At 42.5% G+C, this 20,214-nt stretch overlaps 1 protein-coding gene across 1 annotated transcript in view; it reads right to left on the bottom strand.

Moving 5' to 3' along the window:
- The window catches only part of plekha6 (pleckstrin homology domain containing, family A member 6), a 61,499-nt gene extending 53,877 nt beyond the window's left edge, over positions 1 to 7,622 (bottom strand). Inside the window, exons 1-4 of the mRNA XM_062415730.1 lie at positions 7,473 to 7,622; positions 5,180 to 5,233; positions 4,997 to 5,093; positions 4,778 to 4,878 (exon numbers count right to left, since the gene is read on the bottom strand). Coding sequence (XP_062271714.1) covers positions 4,778 to 4,878; positions 4,997 to 5,093; positions 5,180 to 5,233; positions 7,473 to 7,622 — 402 coding nt within the window. The remainder of the gene's footprint in view (positions 1 to 4,777; positions 4,879 to 4,996; positions 5,094 to 5,179; positions 5,234 to 7,472) is intronic.
- Between the last annotated feature and the right edge of the window lie 12,592 nt (positions 7,623 to 20,214).

Raw genomic sequence — 20,214 nt, 5'->3', positions numbered from 1 at the left:
CCTGGAAAAACACACACTCTGCTTCAACAGGCCAGAACATACAACACGTCTCAGTACTCATGTAACTGCAACATATCTATCATTATGTAAGTCATAGTTGAAGTATGTCATCTATCTGTACATCTGCTACCAAAAAAAACTAAACATGACAAAACATTGTGATTACAATACAAGAAGCTTTGTGAACTGTGACAGCACTGAGTGCACTGAGTGACAGCAAACACATAAACATATTTTGCACTATCTTTAGTGTAAAACCTACAGCATGAACCCTCATATTCATTCATTCATGTTCCTGTTAAGCGAAATGGCCTCATCCTATCTAACATCTTAAAAGTAGCTCACAGCTGTAGCACAACACCTGACATGTTGACATGAGAGGCAAGTTGCATATAGACCAGAGTGTAATAGTCTGCAAAAAAAGGCACATATGCATATGTTACAGCAAAATAATGAATGATAGATAAAAATGTCAATATTAAAAAGAGAATATGATATTGAATTCTGAGGAATACATTAAACGTGCAAAATTAAATTTAAGAATACTTGAGAATATGGAAAGAAAGTCTGAGAATATGAAAACTTCAGAATACTGGAAGAAACTGAATATTCTGAATGGAAAAATTGTATATGTGTATGTTAATTGAATTAGCCTTTAATGCTATTACTAAAAATCCTCCAATTGCGGAATAAGACTGCATGGTTAGAAGATATGGTTAAAAGGTCATGGTTAAAAAAAATCAGGAGTGAGCCTTGAATTTAGAATATTTTAGCATGAGTGATGTTTGTTTGTTTCAAAAAGCTGGTGCAAGGACAAAAGACAAATATGGGCATCCACTCCATAAAAGCTGGGAATGGAGAAATGTTCTTTTGTTTAAATTATTTTGAATCCTTTCAAGATACATTGTAGCTCCCTCTGACCTGTGTGCAAGACTGAGAGTGGAGCCTTCATCAAGTTTGAGTGAGCCCATTTGATTCCAAAAATTTCAGCCTTGAGTAATTTAAAACTTGCATTCCATAGTCTCAGTTTTTTATTCAATTTTCTCATTAATTATTTTTCTGGTTGAAGAGGGATTAACCAAAATGGGTTTTGAGGACCAGTGCTGATATTTTTGGATTGAGGCTGCCAGGGGTTGATGATTTATATTCATTCCCAACTTTCTGGTCCATGGCCCAAAATAGACATGACCCCAACAATTACACAGTCATCTCATAACTCGGTGAAACATATCCTGTACAGTTAATTAAACAAATATGAATCAGTCTTTGTAAACTTATGATGGGTAGATATTATAACAGGCCACGATTTTGGACCTGATCCAAAAAGAGGCCAAAGAAAACCTACCGAAATATGATGTGAATAAATGAATTAAATGATTTAAACAGTCTGATGGGGAAATGCAGTCACCCTGAACAGACCCAAATGGAAAGCACCAACACTGGCAGCAGCATGATGCTCAACCAATTAACGTGCCAGTAAAAATAACGGCAAGAAAAAGGAAAACAATGTTGGGTTTCTTTAAATTAAATGAAAGAGTATAGTCTAGACCAGGGGTTCTTAACCTTTTTGACATTGAGGCCCAATTGTTTCAGTGCAGAGTGGCCCGGGGCCCATTAAATATTAACACTGTATAGGTTTAATTGACCTCACTCTTGGTTTGATTTGTATTCAATAATAAACCAAATCCACTTACAGTTTAACAAGCTAAAACCTTAAAAAAGTTTAATAAATAATAAAATGACATGATAAAATGTGATCACCTTTTATTAACTTTTACTGATAATTCAAGGAACAAATCAAGCAAGAAAAAATGTACATTTTTAAGTCAGGCTTATTCATAAATAAAGACCAATATTTAAATTTGACTTTTAACATAAAAAGAGGGACTCAGAATAAAAATCTATAAAAAAAACAATCAATAAATCAATCAATAAAAAGGTGGTGATAAAATAAATACATTCAAAATAATATATTTTTTTAATCAAATAAATAAACTGTAAACCTCCCTACCTCCGTTTGCAAAGCCGTACTTGATGAAGTCAGGATTGAACTTGCGCAACATTTTTGTCTTTTTTTTTTTTTTAATTCTTCAGATTTTTATCTTTTGGGTCATCTTTTATAATCCAACTTCTTTCAACTTTTCTGTTCAGCACAGCACTCTCTTAATAATAGACCAAACAGATGTCTTTGTATAGAAAAATAGAGTAGTGGCGGTATGCTGATTGCAGATAATTGACACGCACCTGTCAGTTTAAAATGGTTTTGATTCACAAACATACGCACTGTGGTCGGTACGCACGTGTCATTTATAAGAACATTTTTTGCGCACATATTAGTGATTTTAATCACCACTTTCAGTATTAGACAATCATAATAAATCATATAATGAAATAACTATTTCTAAAATCACAACATAACAAATAAATTTGTGCTTATAAAAGCAAGCAGGTCACCACAGAGCTTCAGAACCACTCTGGTGCCATCAGCCTCTCAGACAAAGTCAGTGTCAACACCTAAACAAACAGAGCTCTGTTAAACTGCACCCAGACAAGCATGAACTGAAGAGAGGGCCAAGTTCAACATCAACTCAAAATAAGCACAGAAATGTCCCAATGGCACATATTATATCAGCTTTGATACACAGGTACACAGTGTTCAGTACTGCTGCAGGCTGTTCGATGAACTTCCCTCAGATTTATTGAATAGTCAATGTGTCAAAACAAGCTGGATGTGATGTCGTGTATATGAATCCATGCAAAGAAACACTTTGTAATTGGACCGCATATATTAAAACTTCAAAACTACTATAAATGTAGTATAGATTATAAGTCACACTTGTATTGGCTGACTGGCATCAGCTCTCTCTAATATGCTTCATTATCAGTGGCTCATTCACAGCTGTGTGAATCTCTAAAACTAGCTGTATATTAAAGAGTCCTGCAGTTTTAATCTGGCTGAACTCTGTGTTAAATGATAAGGTGGGTAAATCTGGGACTGAAAGCATTGCCCTATTCCATGTAGAAATGAATGAGAAGTGGAATTCAGTGACTACACCATCACTGCACCATAAACAACTGCATGTCTAATAATAATCTAACATGTGTCAGACCTGAGTCACATTAATAGCGATAGCAGTAGATTATGTTATAGATGCAAAATACTAGAGAGGTAACTGCATTACATGATTACATGATGAAACATGATTTTTGAAAGTGTACACAAATGTATTGGATTCTTTATATTAATTACCAGGCAACATAACTAGCACTAGAGTGAGACCAAAACTGGGTGGGACTGGGTGTCCAGTCAGGAATATTAGCTAACAAGCAGAACACTAACCCTTGGCAAGCTATAAAAGTGTGTGTGTGTGTGTGTGTGTGTGTGTGTGTGTGTGTGTGTGTGTGTGTGTGTGTGTGTGTGTGTGTGTGTGTGTGTGTGTGTGTGTGTGTGTGTGTGTGTGTGTGTGTGTGTGTACACTGGGTACATGTGCTGGACTTTGGTCCAGAGCTTGCACTGATTGTGCAAATAAAGATCCAACAAAAAGGACTAAATGTTCTGAAAAGTGAGGAAAACTGATAATGACAAACAGTAAATGCAGTGAAAGAAAGGGCACAGCGAGAGGGAGAGATAAGAAAGAGCAACATAGACAAGAGAGAGCTGACGGATATAGAGAGAGAGAGAGCTGCCAGTGCATGTGTGTTTCATGCTGATGCTTAAGGGGAAACAAGGCTAACTTTCCAACTTACATAAAGCTTTACTCAGCAGTTTCAGGCTTAGCTAACCCACATTACATCCTCATCATCATTCATCGTGTATTCAGCTCTGACAAACAGCTCTGTCAGGTGGCTCTGTGTTGCTGCTGCCTCTGGAGCTTTATTCACGACTTTCAGCACTGCTGATGTGATTCATCTAGATCTGAGAAAACACATCCTTGATCTGTTTGCCAGGAAGGGCAATAATAAAATTCATCTGTTTCTGGTCTTTGATGATGTGATTATTACTTCCCACCAAACCACAGTGTGAACTTAAGTCCCAATGTTTCTTCAGGTGCTACATGCTGATATTATTGAATCTGGACACATTATGTATCAATAGTTCAGGTCCCATTCCTTTCAGGGAAACATTTTTAGATGGAGATGTTTTGAAGCACGGTGAAGACAAAAAAAATGACTCACTATCCAATAACCCTCATCAGTCAAACTGACTGCTATTTGACTCCTGCAGCTCTATGTCATCCTCTTCTGAAACAATTCAATTGTCCAAAAACTGAATGTGTAGTGTGACTGAATGAATGTTTAATCTGATGTAATATGCAAATATTGGGTTTCTGGTTCAGAGGTTTGGTTTAAGAGTTATAACACAATGATTCTATAAATCAGGTACAATATCTGATTTTTTTTAAAAAGAAGCAGAACTAAGAATCTGATCAAACATTCAGGGCCAGTTTTGAGGTTAAAAACAAATTTCAGTTCATAGTCAAAAAGTACAGAGGTTGCATGCCCACAATGGGAATCCATATCTACTGTATATTAATGGAACTCCTAATTCAACATTCCCTCTTCAACTGAAAAATCACATCAGCTGTCCACTCTGATGAGATTCCAATCCCAAAGCTTCTCCCCACGGAGCTCTTAAATAGTCATAAATAACATCATGTGACTCAGCCATGAAGTTGGTCAGGTTCTATCAATTAGAACCAAACAAAAACCTTTCTCCGAGCCACAGCAATGCAATTATACACAGCACTCTCTATCCCTGCACCAGGATGTTACTGACCTTAAAGGCAAACTTGCGGGTGATATTATCCAAAGGGTCCAGTCCCCCGATCTGGAAACTGAGCAGCGGCAAACTTCCTAACACTGTGTCCTCTTTCTCATCTGTGAAAAGGAAAATGAAGATGTTAAAACATCCTAAGCATCAGAGAAACAGGAGCAGCATAGCTATAAATACTGTGCGAGAGAAATAACAAAGTCAGCCTTAGCCAGTTGATTTGACCTGCAGGATAAAAGACAGCAAAACAGAGTCTAAACATGAAAGCAGAATCAGCACTGCCCTCCTCCAGCTCCCACTCTGCTCCCACAGTGACAGCTTCCTAGAATAGATCCATTACGGTCCAAGGGTTCCTATGATAAGCGGTGGTAATGGTTCACACTCTTTCTCACACACACACACACACACCAAGATGCAGTGGTGATAAACAGGAGCACTGTAGAAGAGGAGGACGGCTGCCGACTGAATAATGGAAGCAAGCATAAAAAATTTAGCAGTTTGAAAAAGGATAGACTCCTCTCCTCCTACCTCTTATTTCCCGAACATAGCTCTGCACCGACACATGCTCTGCCGCTGACTGAGCGTGTGTGTGTGTTTGTGTGTGGTAATGTGGGTGGGTGACAGAGCGAGAGAGAGAGAGAGAGAGAGAGAGAGAGAGAGAGAGAGAGAGAGAGAGAGAGCAGGGAGACAAAGATCTGAAGGAGGGGGAAGGGCTTTTGCAATCATACAATATGCTGAGCCCTTGCCTGTGTGTGTGTGTGTGTGTGTGTGTGTGTGTGTGTGTGTGTGTGTGTGTGTGTGTGTGTGTGCGTGCGTGCGTGCGTGCGTGCGTGCGTGCGTGTGTATGTAAGTGAGAGAGCGAGAGAGAGAGAGAGAGAGAGAGAGAGAGAGAGAGAGAGAGAGAGAGAAAGAGCGAGAGAGAGAATTATCAGCCCATGTGACTCAGTGTTGCAGGAATTTTGTCACCTAGCCAACTGTACCTGCTGCTTGTCTGCACACACGCCACGCACACGCACATGCATAAAGGCTGACGGGTAAATAGGTAAATAAACACACCTCTGCCATACTATTGCTTGTGTCTCCCACACACATTAAGATGATTTACTAAAGTCTGTACAGAAATTGCACCAAACCTTGAAACTGCATTCTTTTAGAACATGAGAGAATAAAACACACAATGCAACATACATGTAGGTGCACACAGTGATGATGACAAACAGGGACAATATTAACTTTATACTGATGTAAACACACAACAAATACATTTTAAGTTTCAGAGGCTGATTTGGGGTATTCTTATATTGGGCTTTACTCAATTGAGTAATTTTATCTTAAAGGTTCAGTTCACCCAAATTATGACCCCTATTAATCAGTCAGACAAATAGTTGTGTTCAATTGCTCCAGATTTGTGTGTCTGTCTCTAGGAGTTCTGCCTCAGGAAGAGTCAGTGGTAGGTGTCTATAATAAAACATGAACTCCTAAATATTAAACATTCATCTGCAATTTTATGTGGGAGTTGCCATAATATTTATTGTTAAAGTGCATATGCAGTAGTATACAGTGCCTATAGGCAATCATCATACCCATTTGAAATAGTTATTTTATTTGTTGTACAAGTTAAAATAAAAAACCCATATTAAGAAATGCAAAACTAAAATATCAGGGTTAGAAAAGTAATCAGTCCCTAACTTTAATTCTTGGTAGAGCCACCTTTTTCTTTAATTACAGCCATTAATCTTTTTGGATATGTCTCTACTAGCTTAGTACAGCTAGACTAGGGATGCACTGATCCGATATTAATATTGGATATTGGGGGATAATGGGGCCGATTCATGGGGACACACAGAGCAGACATGGGCAACTAGCAGCCCGTAAGTCAATTTCTAAATATCAATAAATTATAAAAATGGTGTTGGAAGCAAGCAATCTATTACCACATCTAAATTACTGAATGAAGTTGTCTATGTCTGTTACACACAGAGGACTCAGCTCAGTCCCTAACGTTAGCCTCTGCTGCAGTTTTCTGTTCGTTGTTCTGTATAAAAGGTCAGGACATGGAATGGGGGGACAGAGTTACTCCACCAGTAGGCGGCTACAGATGAAGCGGCTGCAGAACGCTGTTGTGTTAGCTGTTGTCGAGTGAACTACAGAGTGAATGGAGTGAGCTAACTTGGTTTTACGTATCTTATGTCTTTTATTGACTTTTTATTTTTTATTCTTTTTATTTATTTTTATTTTTTATTCTTGTATCTTGTTTTCTTGGGGCCTTTCTTCTTCTTTTGTCCTTTCAGTCTGAGCACTGTCATCACTTTGTCTAACATGTTCTTGTCCTGTACTGTCTGTCTGTGGGCTTAACAACATGAGATGACTCGCTGACTATAAAACTACTTTACCTACGTGTACAATAAATGATCTGAATCTGAATCTGATTCTGAGGGAGTGCTGGCAATGAGAAAGCTGGCGAATCAGATCAATAAGTCATTATTTTCTGATTGTTTCACAGCGGTTACATTCAACAGCACAAATAAACTTCACCACACACCTCCACTCAACCCTGCAGTTCTGCCTCAAAATTTTGAATCTGAAACAAAGTGTAAAAGTTCAGTTCAGTCAAATTCCGTGGTAAGCAGCAATGAACTGCTCTCTTCAAGTCCATCGGATTTAAGACAGGGCTCTGAATTGGCCATTCAAGGACATTTACTTTCTTATCCTTAAGCCACTGCTTTGTTATTTTGGTGGTGTGTTTAGGATCGTTGTTGTGTTGGAAGATGAATGACCTGCCCATCCTCAGCTGTCTAGCCAAGGGACACAGGTTATCCTCAAGAATTTGGGTGTACTTGGCAGCATCCATTTTCCCTTCAATCCTGGCCAATTGCCCAGTCCCTGCTGAAGAGAAACACCCCTACAACATAATGTTTCACCACCATGCTTCAAAGTAGGTATGGTGTTTTTTGAGTGGTGTGCTGTGTTTGGTTGTCGCCAAACATAGGGCTTGGAGTTCAGTTCAAAAAGTTCAATTTGGTCTCATCTGACAATAGCACATTTTGCCACATGGCATCAGAATCTTTCATAGTGCAAATGAGACTGTGTGGCACTATTTCAAAAAAGGCCTTCTTTCTTGCCACCCTGCCATACAGGTCAGCTTTGTGTAAAATTTGTGAGATTGTTGTCACATGCATAGACCGAACAATCCCAGCCATAAAGACTTGTAACTCCTTTAAAGTTGCCATTGGCCTCTTGGACGTTTCTCTGCCCAATACCCTGGCTCAGACATCCAGTTTGGGTGGACCATATTTGATTAAGTTCTACTTCATGCTTGGGTTCAAACATGGCGAGATTCTACTGTTATTGAGCACAGTGGATGATATTGTGATAAGTATGCCTCAGTGGCGGACTGGGACAATAATTCAGGCCAGGAATTTGACTCCATTCCAGCCCACCCTTTTCATGCAGACCATCAGACCTCTAATTCTGTATTATAACCCTATTTGTTATACAGTTATGGAGGGACAGAAGAAAAGGAAAGGTGAAGCAGAGAGGGAGAGAGACAGAGAATGCCACTGATGCAGCTAAATATTGTAAAATAAGTAACATGTTCACCAGGAGGGCAGGCCAGTAAAGAACATTATAGCTTTTGTTTATATCTTTAAATCACACTCTTTAATGCAGTATTTTTCGGCATTTGGAGTCTTTTATGGGTTGTTGAATTACTGAGTTGAGTTGTTGACAACTCTCCACCGCTGCCTGTCTGAGTCTCAGCTTTACACATGGATGGCTCAGCTCTGCCCCCACTGAGAGAGAACTGCTCCTCTCGTTATCAAATATAATTTTGATAACCTCACAACTTCAGGGCAGACAAAGCTCTGCGCACCCTGTGATCTCTGGTTGGGAACCATGGCTCTGGAGGAAGCGTCAGTCATTGATCTGACTTAAGAGGAGTCCACAAGCTTTAAGAGACAGCAAGGAGTCCTTTTAAGAAGGGCTTAACCAGACAGGTCTCTCCCCGCAGTCTTTATGGTAAGACAACATGACTGCAGCATGTTTTAGCCATATATAGAGCCTTACTAATCTACCAACAGCTGGAGGAAAATAAACACATCAGATAGAGGGCATGATGTGTGCCCCTCTCCACACACCAGCACTGAAAAGCTGACCATTTTGTGATGCCATAGTGGATGGAGAAAGTATTTAAGTATATCTCTGGGAGTCCACCTCAACTTGACCAACTATGAGTTTCATGTTTTAATGTGATAGATTTTTTCCCCTGGCCTGGCAGCAATACCCTTCAGTAGTTAAACAATGTTTAAGTTGGGGGAAAAAAAGGTTATGAATGCAGTTGCAAGAACAATACTTCCCACACATATCTTGGGAAAGTTGATTTGAAAGAGAAGTTATTTAATTATAATTATAACTATTCTAATTACCTATCTCTTAACTCCCCCCTATTTCTATCAGCAGATGCCTCTTGTTTTCCTAAGACTCAGTCTGTGTTTTGTTGGAGTGACTGTTATTTGGTGTGCTTTAACTCTCCCTTATGCCTCTTGGCACATGGTGAGCTGTTTTCTTTCCTATTCTGCGAGCTTGCACTGTTTGTCCCATTGTCGTGCCAAGCTACTTACCGTCTGATAGGAAGTGTGCCCTTTCGACAATGTTAAAATGTACCACCTATTTGATTACTTAGTGATCCTATGTTACTGTTTGGAAGCTAGATCCAAATACGCTGTGATTCAACGTTTTGTAAGGATTTTATTCATACAAATATGTTTGATGCTGTAAAATCAAGATCACTCATCATTTTAACACTGCCAGCCTCAATTACATCTATTTGACTTGAAATGTACATTAAACTGAATGCAACATTGCAAACTTACAAATATTTTGTTCCCCTTTCTTAAAGGGGAAATCATAATAATCATAATAATCATCATGAAAGTTATGTATTGCATCTTTATAACACATGGTCAGCATTTCAGAATCAGCTAATTTGATTTGAATGTGGAACAATTTGGAAAATAAGGGCTCCAAGACTCAAGGTCTAATGAATCTCACGGATATACTCTCAGATTCAGAGGGACAACTTATTTTCCGATTTTAACCAGCAACAAGAAATACTATTTTCTGATTGGCTGGTAGGTCGCTAAGTCGGGACAGCTATGAACGCCTCGCTTTTCATTTCTGTATACAATATATTCATTTCTGTGCGGTGGGCTCTATCACTTCTCAGCGTGAGAAATGACAGGTGTGGCATGTGAGCGTGTGAACTGCTTGCAATGCGTGTGTCTCATGGTCAATGCGTGAGAATTGAGAGGTGTGTCTACTACTGATTTTATTTTGTTATATCATTCTATAGAAATAATGCCATGATGATCCTAACTATCTCTCTGTAGAGGCAGATCGTGGACACATTTTAATCCTTCACAATCTAATATTGTCATATTGCACACCCCTACTCTACATGTTTAGCTTTGTGCTCTTAAGTGGTAACTGAAAGTTCCTGCTCTGTGTCTGACTCTGAACTGATTGGAACGTTCAATTGGTATTGAATTACCTGCATTAAACTGGATTAAGTCATTTTTTTCAGATCGATTTTGGTCTGTACATATTAACAATTAATCCTCCATGCACACACAAGTTGGTGTTCCTTAAGGTTCAATTCTTGGACCAATATTACTCACTTTATATATGCTTCCTTTAGGTAGCATATACTGTATAGGTATACAATAAGTATATCAATTATAAAGTGTCACTTACATCAGAAATATCTGACTTTTACAATAAAACTAACATTGGCCTAGTATGTCTAAATAACCACACAATTAGAAGCAGGAACCACAGTGCTGTGCCTTAGAGAAAACAGAGACAGTTCTATAAAACACAACACAAACAACAAAAGTCTGGCGCTTTTTTTCTCCTCTTGTGCCCATTTTTTGGCCCTCAGTCCTTGCTGGCATGGCAATTTTAGTGGTAAATTGCAGTGGCACACATTCCTCCCTCCATTGCTCCCTCTCTCTGCCTTCTTTTCCAAAGCACAGCTGGGTCAGGCAGAGAAAGAGCGGAGGTTGGGAACAAAACAGACGTGTTTAGAATAAGAGAGAATCCCCAGCAGAAAAGAAAATAAAGTGAGAAAAGAAAAGGATGGCCACTTAGAGGCCATGTTTGTAATGAGAGGTCTATACAACTTTACCTGGACTATTTTGTTGCATGGTCACAGGGAGAGGAAGACAAAAGAGTCAGAACTGTAAATTAAATTGGTAAAAAAAGAAAAAGAAGTAGTGCAGCAGTGTTTCTTGAAGGGACTGTTTTGTTAGCTGTTTTATTTTTATCAAAGTATGTTTTCTGTGTACATTTTTTGGGAGAATCCTGCTTTATTGCTACAATACTGCACAAGGTTATTTGAGGGGGACATCAGCTCTGAGCACTGGATAAACTGGGGTAACAACCTTGCATGTTTAAAAAGAACTGGATACAGCATCAGAAGTGGGGCTCCCCATTCATATGAAAACTGCTCAGTAGCATTAAGCCAAAAGAAGTTCTTCCTCTTCTACATAGCTTCCACATCATTAGGCCCATAGAGCAAGAGCACTAGTAACTTCAGGTTTCTGCTTCTGTTTATGAATGTGGGTGATCACCCAGTGTCTGTTATCCACAGCTGTTTATACTGTAGGACTGATATGTTGATAATTGTGCAGCCTCTGAGATGCTGCACAGAGCGCAGTGCCATTACACACAGCTGCTTATTACTGTTTATTACTGAAAATCTTTTTTATTAGATTTTCCAATGACATACATCAAAAGATGACACACACACAATGAATCCAAGTGACCTTGTTGAGGGGTAGTAGGAAGCGAACTTTCTGGGCGAATAGTAGTTTTAGCTAAATAAACTATGAAGGGCTGCCAGGTTTTGTTAAAAACAGTACCAGAACTCACAAGTGAAAACCTAATCTTCTCAAGTTTGATATGAGTTAAGACCTCCTTAAGCGAGCTATTGTATGAAGGGGGAAGGACATGTTTCCATTTAAACAAGATAAGGCGTCTGGCCAATCGAGTTGAAAAGGCCAGTACACTGTGCTTTGTCCCAGGTAGATCAGGTGTTGCAAGTGGGGGGGACCCAAACAGTGCTGCGCAAGGATCACTCTAAAGAGAACCTTGCATTGTTATAAGCTGTGTCTAGCCAATATGGAGGACGAGTGAACTAACTTAAGAATGTGGTCCCACCCGCCGTCTGAAATTGGTATTCCCATCTCCTCCTCCCAAGTCTGTTTCAGGTGAGTCATTTGGTTGGGGTTAAGGGAATCAATGGAGTTATAAATCACAGAGATGGAGCGTCTCTGGGCAGGGTCGAGGGAGAGCAAAGTAAGGAGGGACTGTAAAGAAAACCTTGAGGACCGCAGTTCTACCTGAGCCCATGAGGGACCTGCGTCAGCTCCGTTGTCAAGCCAGTGACAGAGCTTGTTAATGTTGCATGCCAAATAATATTGGATAAAGTTTGGTAGTACGAGTAAAACGGCTTTTTTAATGCAGGGAGGCTTATTCAACCATAGAAATGATGATATTGTCTGGTCTAGCTGACGAAAAAAGGATCTTCTCATAAAAATTGGAATATATTGGAACAAATAGAGTAATTTAGGGAGAATTACCATCTTTACCAAGTTAACTCTGCCAGTTAAGGAGAGAGGGAGAGAGGACAAGCGAGCCCTATCAAGCTTACACTTGTCGACGAGAGGGCAAAAATTTCTGTTAAAAAGGTCTTTGAAAGAAGCAGTTATGTATACGCCTAGATATCTAAACCCCTCCGAGACCATTCTAAATGGAAAAGAAGACGGTGGCATCTTCCTGGACAGGTGGTTGATGGTCAAAGTTGTGAGGATATGGGCAGTTGGGGAGTCATAAAGTAATCTAATCCATGCAAGCTGAAACCAAATTTTGATAGGACGTAGTACAGATACTCCCACTCAACCCTGTCAAACGCCTTCTCTGCGTGTAAAGAAATTACCACCTCAAGTATGATGGCGTTGGGGGAGCCAATAATGTTGAGAAGTCGTCTGGTGTTAAATGATGAGTTTCTTCCGGTCGTGAACCCAGTCTGATCCGTGGAAATCAGGGCAGGCAAGGCTTGCGGCAGACGTGAGGCTAGGACCTTGGCGAGAATCTTTTGGTCCACATTTAAAAGTGAGATGGGCCTATAATTGCTGCATTCAAGGGGATCTTTGTCTTTTTTTAATAAAAGAGAGATGTTAGCTTCAGATAGGGTTGGGGGCAGTCTGCCACTAGTAAAGGATTCATTGTAGACGTTAACCAAATGAGGGATTATCAGGTTTGAATTTGCTTTGTAGAATTCTACTACAGGGGGGGATTTGCCATTTTGTAGCTGTCCGATTGCCTCCTGCACTTCCGCCAATGAGATCGGTGCGCCTAATTTATCAGCCAGAGCATTATCGACTTAAGGATATGTAGGCGTCCAGGGGGTTGCGGTTCTTCCAGATTTCAGGTAAGTACTCTGAAGTGTATAGGTCTGAATAGAAACGTCTCGTTTACTAATTTGGGGTCGGTGACCACTACCCCTGATGTCAATCTTATCCTGGGGATCAATCTCGAGAGAGAGAGAGAGAGAGAGAGAGAGAGAGAGAGAGAGAGAGAGAGAGAGAGAGAGAGAGAGAGAGAGAGAGAGAGAGAGCTGCGGCTCTAGCTTGATGGGCGAGAAGTTAGCCCACTTTATCGCCCATTTCAAAATAACGTTGCCTTGTTTTTAACAATTTTGTTTCCACCTTAGATGCTGACAAAAGGTCAAACTCGGCCTGAAGTTGGTCATAGAGAATGGGAGTGGGGGCGGCGGCATATTCTGTGTCAATTTTCAATAGTTGATCCGAAAGCCAAACCATCCTGTCCCTGTCCACCTTTTTCTGTCGAGAGGCAAACGAGATAGCCTGTCCCCTCAGATAAGCTTTACACGTCTCCCACAGAATGCCTCTCGTGATGTCTGGGTGTCATTTATCTGAAAGAAGTTGGCTATTTCTTCCTGAAAGAATTTTTTAAAATGTAGATTATTCAGTAAAAAGTGGGAAAGTTTTTCCAATGTGTATGTGGAGGGCTATGGTTTGGGAAAGTTATGACAACCGACGTAAGAGCATGATCTGAGATCACTGTGATACTCGCTAGTGGTAACCCAATGCAGCAGCAGCCTATTATCAACAAAGAAAAAGTCAATTCTCCAGTATGTACGATGAACGTGGGAGAAAAATGAAAAAGCTCTGATGGATGGATTGAGGGATCTCCAAGGATCACTTAGGCCGAGCTGGTCTGTAAAAGATTTCAATGTGGTAGCAGAGTTAGACAAGGCGAGGGGTCTAGAGGAGGACCTGTCTAGAACAGGATCCTGAACAAGGTTGAGCAAACAAAAAACAAAAAAAACAACAAAAAAAACAACAACAACAACCCATTAACACATATAAAACCCCTATATAGCTTCCAGTTTTTATATACTTACTGATCCCCATAGCTTCATCCCTCCCGCAGGACGAAATATAACCCTTATAGCACCGACAATCAAACAGTAACAGCAACAATTTTAAGTGCCTCAAGTTGTTAGGCTTAACACAAAACTACTCAAAAGTGAGCATAAATATTGCAGCACAACAGTCATTGTGGAAAAATCCCCCAGAGTGTTTAGGAAAAAGAGAGAACAGCGCATGTTTTCTCATTACTCCATCTCTTTAGAACAGTAGGGGGCGCTAAGTCCCTTGAATAGAAACTAAATACATAAGTAGAGAGGCTGCATCTTCATGTAACATACGGTGAGAAAGAGGAAAGAAAGAGAGAGGAGAAAAAAACAACAACATTTATCCAAACCCCCGCTGCAGTGTAACAGGCGTCTTTGTGGTAAATGTATAACTGAAATTACCCCTAATAAAAATTAAAAGTATAGTCAAGTGTCAACACGGGCCGTGTGGTATAGTTAACCATAACAAAGAGGGGTAGACTCCACGCATGTCTTGGACACTCGGGCGAAGAGAGGGGCGGAGCTGTCAACTGATCACCACCTGGTGGTGAGTTGGCTCCGATGGTGGGGGAGGATGCCGGTCAGACCTGGCAGGCCCAAACGCATTGTGAGGGTTACATTGGTATTGTGCTGGGAGACAGCTTCAACTCCCACCTCCAGGAGAACTTTGACCATGTACCGGGGGAGGCGAGGGACATTGAGTCCGAGTGGACCATGTTCCGTGCCTCCATTGTCAAGGCGGCCGACCGGTCTTGTGGCCGCAAGGTGGTTGGTGCCTGCCGTGGCGGCAATATCCGAACCCGGTGGTGGACACCGGCGGTGAGGGATACCGTCAAGCTGAAGAAGGAGTCCTATAGGGCCTTTTTGGGACTCCGGAGGCAGCAGGCAGGTACTGGCAGGCCAAGCGGGGGGGCGGCTGCGGCGGTCGCTGAGGCAAAAACCCGGACATGGGAGGAGTTCGGTGAGGCCATGGAGAACGACTTCCGGACGGCTTCGAAGACGTTCTGGACCACCATCCAGCGTCTCAGGAGGGGGAAGCAGTGCACCGTCAACACTGTGTATGGTGGGGACGGTGTGCTGCTCACCTCGACTCGGGACGTTGTTGATCGGTGGAAAGAATACTTCGAAGACCTCCTCAATCCCACCGACACGCCTTCCGGTAAGGAAGCAGGGTCTGGGGACCCGGGCGTGAGCTCTCCTATCTCTGGGCCTGAGGTCGCCGAGGTGGTCAAAAAGCTCCTCGATGGCAGGGCCCCGGGGGTGGACGAGATCCGCCCGGAGTTCCTCAAGGCCCTGGATGTTGTGGGGCTGTCATGGTTGACACGACTCTGCAACCCACACGCTGGAGAGACTCTGTCTATGTCTCTCGGCTGGCCTGGGAACACTTCAGGATCCCCCGGGAAGAGCTGGACGAAGTGGCTGGGGAGAGGGAAGTCTGGGTTTCCCTGCTAAGGCTGCTGCCCCCACGACCCGACCCCGGATAAGCGGAAGAAGATGGATGGATAGATGGATTAATTAAACACTTTAATGATGAAAGATACCCTCTCAGAAGAAGAACAAATCAAAATGAAAGGTCTAGAAGAAAACATAAAGAACATGGCTAAAGGTGCATTAATATGGTCCAGAGCAAAATGGGTGGAACTAGGGGAGACAAATACTACGTATTTCTTTGCTTTAGAGAAACGGAAAACCGTAAAATAAATAATATTGTTGTGCTTGGACCTTTTGAAGTAAGCTAAGCTACTTCGTCTGGATGTGCGTGGGTGTAATCACTTCACACAACAAGGGATCTTCTGTTTATGGACTTTACTGAACTTCAGCAGGTGAGTATAGAACATACAGCCATTTACATCAATGATTGCAGTTATGCTGGGTTGAGGGCTCTAGCTCGGGCACAGAACAGCAAGCTTGCGCTGTCCATGCGATGAGCCGTTCACGAGCACTATTCAACCTTAACTGAGTACTGCTCTCGTAAAATCTCACTGTGACTCTCCTACGTGATGACTTCACGTTCACTGACCAATCAACTTTAGTTTAGTAACAGGCAACACATCTGGTACGGGAAGGGAAAGGGGGCCAGCTATCTACTGTGAACTGCTTTACACTACCCCCTCCAGGAGTACTGAGTCCCTTAAGTACATGTGACTCAAATGAACAGGTCTAAGAACTAAATTATTACTGTATTACATCATAATCTTGGCAGTAAAACACCCCCTTAACAGATTTACATGAATTAACAAATCTGCAGGTTAACTGAACAGTCTCTTTTAATAACTAGTTCCTGAATCTCTCTGGCTTGTTAACTATGCGTCCCTTAGAAGTTTTCACAGTCTTTTCTGGAATGTCTCTGAGCTCTCGTTTTTCCTCCTGATCGCATGACTCTCAGGGAGCTTCTTCCTCTGCTGCATCTGTATCATTGTCTCTTTGTAGTGGCAACTCTGGAACCAACGAGACATCCTCTTCAGCTAGCTGTAAAGCTGGTTCTTGGCACCGCTGCAGCTCTTGGCTCCTTTGACGTTTGACCCAAGCAGGAACCACTTCACTATCGTATGGCTTAAGCCGATCGTGATGCATTATCTTGCTGCGCTTCAACCCCTGAATCTCGTAGAGGACAGGACCACGACATGCTGCAACAATCAAGGGGCCCTTCCAAGGTGGTTGAAGCTTGGGGCTTAGTCCTTTCTTTTTGGTGTAATCCTTTATGTACACCAAATCTCCAACACTGTAGGAGTGCTCTATGTTTGAACATCATACGCTTTCTTCTGACGTTCTTGTGCAGTGCGGAGATGCTCTCTTGCTGTGTTTTGTGCCTCCTTTAGTCCTTCTCCCAGGCTGTAGAGGAAATCTGCTACCTCCATTCTGTCAGATTTGAGTTTCGCAGCCCCAGACTGAATGTCATGTGGTTGGTGGACTTCTCGGCCAAGCATTAGCCTGTTCGGTGTGAACCCTGTGACTGCATGCCGTGAACTGCGGTAGGCTGCGGTGAGTAGTGGCAGTTCCTCTGGTTCTGGTTCACGTAGCACCGGACCTTCTGGAGTAAGGTTCTGTTGAACCGCTCCACCTGCCCGTTAGAGGCAGGGTGGTAGGGGGTGGTCCTCGTCTTTGTGATCTCTAGGAGTTTGCATACACTTTGAAACAGGGAACTCTCAAAATTGCGACTTTGGTCTGTGTGCAACTCGAGAGGGGCTTCCTTGCTGTCATTTCAGCCCCTTGGTCAAGCAAAGGAAAGGCTTCAACCCATCGGGTAAACTGGTCAATGATGATGAGAATTTACTTTTTCCCTGAGCTGGATACTGGGAATGGGCCTAGGATATCTAACTGGAACTAGTAGTAGCAAGCTCTCTCCCACGAATAGTAGAGAACTCCTTGCTGCAGCATGACCTGAGGCCAGCAGAGCCACAACTTCCTCACTGCAGGGCTTTCAAGCATCACCTGATCTTTAGTAGGGAGTGTCCCAGATTTCTTCCACATGTGGAGGGTGGAGAGCACAGGATCAGCTTTCTGGATTTTTGGCGAGCTCTTCAGAGCCGACTGACTGCAGCCAGTTAACCTCTGCTGAGCTGACGTAAGGTGGCTGCTGGTGTATGTTAGAACTCGCTCTTCTCCCCACTGGAGTTGTGACAGAACAGCTCCAATACTGTGGTTCGAGGCATCAGTGTCGAGAATGTACTTGCCTCCCACAGTGGGGTATCCCAGCACTGGCGTAGTTGTCAGCTTTTCCTTTAGCTGTGAAAAAGCACCCTGGTGCTCATCTGTCCACAGGAATGTAGCCCCTTTCTTTAGAAGGCTATGGAGAGGGCTTGCCAGTTCTGCGAAAGCTGGAACAAACTTCATGTAGTAGTTGCACAGCCCGAGAAAAAGCTTGTAACTCCTGCAGGTTGTTGGGGGCCTCCCAGAGCTGTACATCCCTGACAAGAGCTGGGTTTGGGCGGATGCCTTCACCACTCACAACATGGCCCAGGAAGAGAAGTTCTTCTTGAAGCAAGTGGCATTTAGATGGCTTCAGCTTCAACCCATAGCTGTGGAGACACTTGTAGACCTGTTCAAGCCGGTCCAGGCTTTCATCCACTCCTTTACCAAGGACAATGACATCGTCCAGGTAGATCAGCAATGTCTCCCACTGAAGTCCCCTGAGGACGAGCTCCATTGCCCTCTGAAACGTGCTTGGAGCATTGCAGAGCCCGAATGGCATGCAAATGTATTCATAGAGGCCCCACTTGGTGCTGAATGCCGTCTTGACGTGGTCTTTGTCATCCACTGCTATCTGCCAATAGCCAGATTGAAGGTCAAGTGTTGAGAACATAGTAGCGCTCCCAAGAACATCAAGACACTCTTCAATCTTGGGCAAGGGATATGCATCCTTGACCGTCAGACTGTGTAGCGGTAATGCGGAATGGTGGTGACCTCTCCTCTCCTAGGGTCACCCTGGCAACACAATAGTCTGATCCATCCCCTCCTATTATTTTAGAGGGCACTTTGCCACGGGTGTGAATGACAACATCATTGGATTTCATCAGATCCAATCCTAGGAGGACAGAATCATGTATGGGGGCTACATGTACATCACAGTTGATTGTTTTGGATCCAATTTTGAAGGTGACGTTCAGTCCACGTTTTTGCCTTCATGCCGTCTCCAACTCCTGGATTTAGAAGGCAGGTTGCAGGTAGGTTTGTCGGCCCACCTCCAGAGAAACTCTGATACAGCTCCTCAGAGATTACTGTCCACCACAGCCTGTGTTGGAATACCATTTACAGTCACAGGAATCTGTAGGCGCTCACCCTCTTCTTTGGTGCAGCCAATCTGTAGCCCCTGGGGTTGGTGATCTGAATTTATTATCCCTTCTGACCTCACCCTTTGGCCTGGGTCTTTATCACCATGATTATGTGCAGCTGTTGGGCTCAGCGACTTCATGCAGTCCCTCCTGAAGTGTCCTGGTTCTCCACATTTAAAACACGAACCAGCTGTTCCACGATTTGGGCTTGGTGACTAAGAGCGCGTTCGGCTGGGCGGCACCTGATGATGGTTTTGCTTCCTCTCCAGTGGTAGTGAAGGCTGTGTTGTTGCTCTAATTTGCTGGTGCTCTGCATTTGTAGACTTTAAATGTTCAACCTGCAGCTGTAGGTTCCCTACTGTATGAACAAGGGTCTTGACTTGGTCTGTCAGTGCAGCAAACTGATCAACAGTTACATACTGAGGCCTCTGCACCCTACGAGAGATAGCAGTGAAGACCTCACAGATGTCTCCATCTTCTACCCACGAAATGCGTCTTGTTCTGTTCTTGACTTCAGTTTCACGTCCCACAGTAGCTTTGAAGTTATGTTCATGAGCCTCTACACACTTTTGAGCCTCTGCAAGGGAGCATGGATCTCGGTTCATAACTTCATAGGCCACTTTTTGATTTCTTAGACCTTTAAGGAAGGCATCTGTTGCCAGTTGATCTTGCAGCTGGAGATCCACTCCTGGATATGCAAGAGTAACAAGGCGTTGCACCTCTTCTGCAAATTCAGCTGATGCCTCTTGATCTTGTCGAAGTTCTCCCAACTTCCTCCTTACTGTAGTAGGGGGGTCCCTGTTTCCAAAGCGCTGAGTGAGCTACTCTACCAAGAGAAGATAATCCTCCCTTATACGTTCTGGCAGTGAGCAGACATATCGTATTGCAGCTCCTCTTAATAGATTAATACAGATGTTTTAACCACAGATGTTCAGATGCTTTTCTTGTTGGTAAAATCACTAAGTGGAAGTGGAGTGTCTTTCCTCCAGAAGCAGACGTGGTTCTGAGACACATTCTCCACAAAAAAACCAACAACTCACTTTGTGCTGCATATTTTCACGTCTCCTCCCTTCAGGTCACCGTGCATGCAGCTGCACCACACAGACATTGTGGTGCTTTATTTTTATTTGTTTATCTTTTAATTACAGTTTTAATTCTCTTTAAAATGGTTT

The sequence above is a fragment of the Scomber scombrus genome, chromosome 3 (genome assembly GCF_963691925.1).
Source record: "Scomber scombrus chromosome 3, fScoSco1.1, whole genome shotgun sequence".
Classification (NCBI taxonomy): Eukaryota; Metazoa; Chordata; class Actinopteri; order Scombriformes; family Scombridae; genus Scomber; species Scomber scombrus.
Note: the sequence above shows the minus strand (reverse complement) of the source record. Positions and strands in the feature narration are given on the sequence as shown.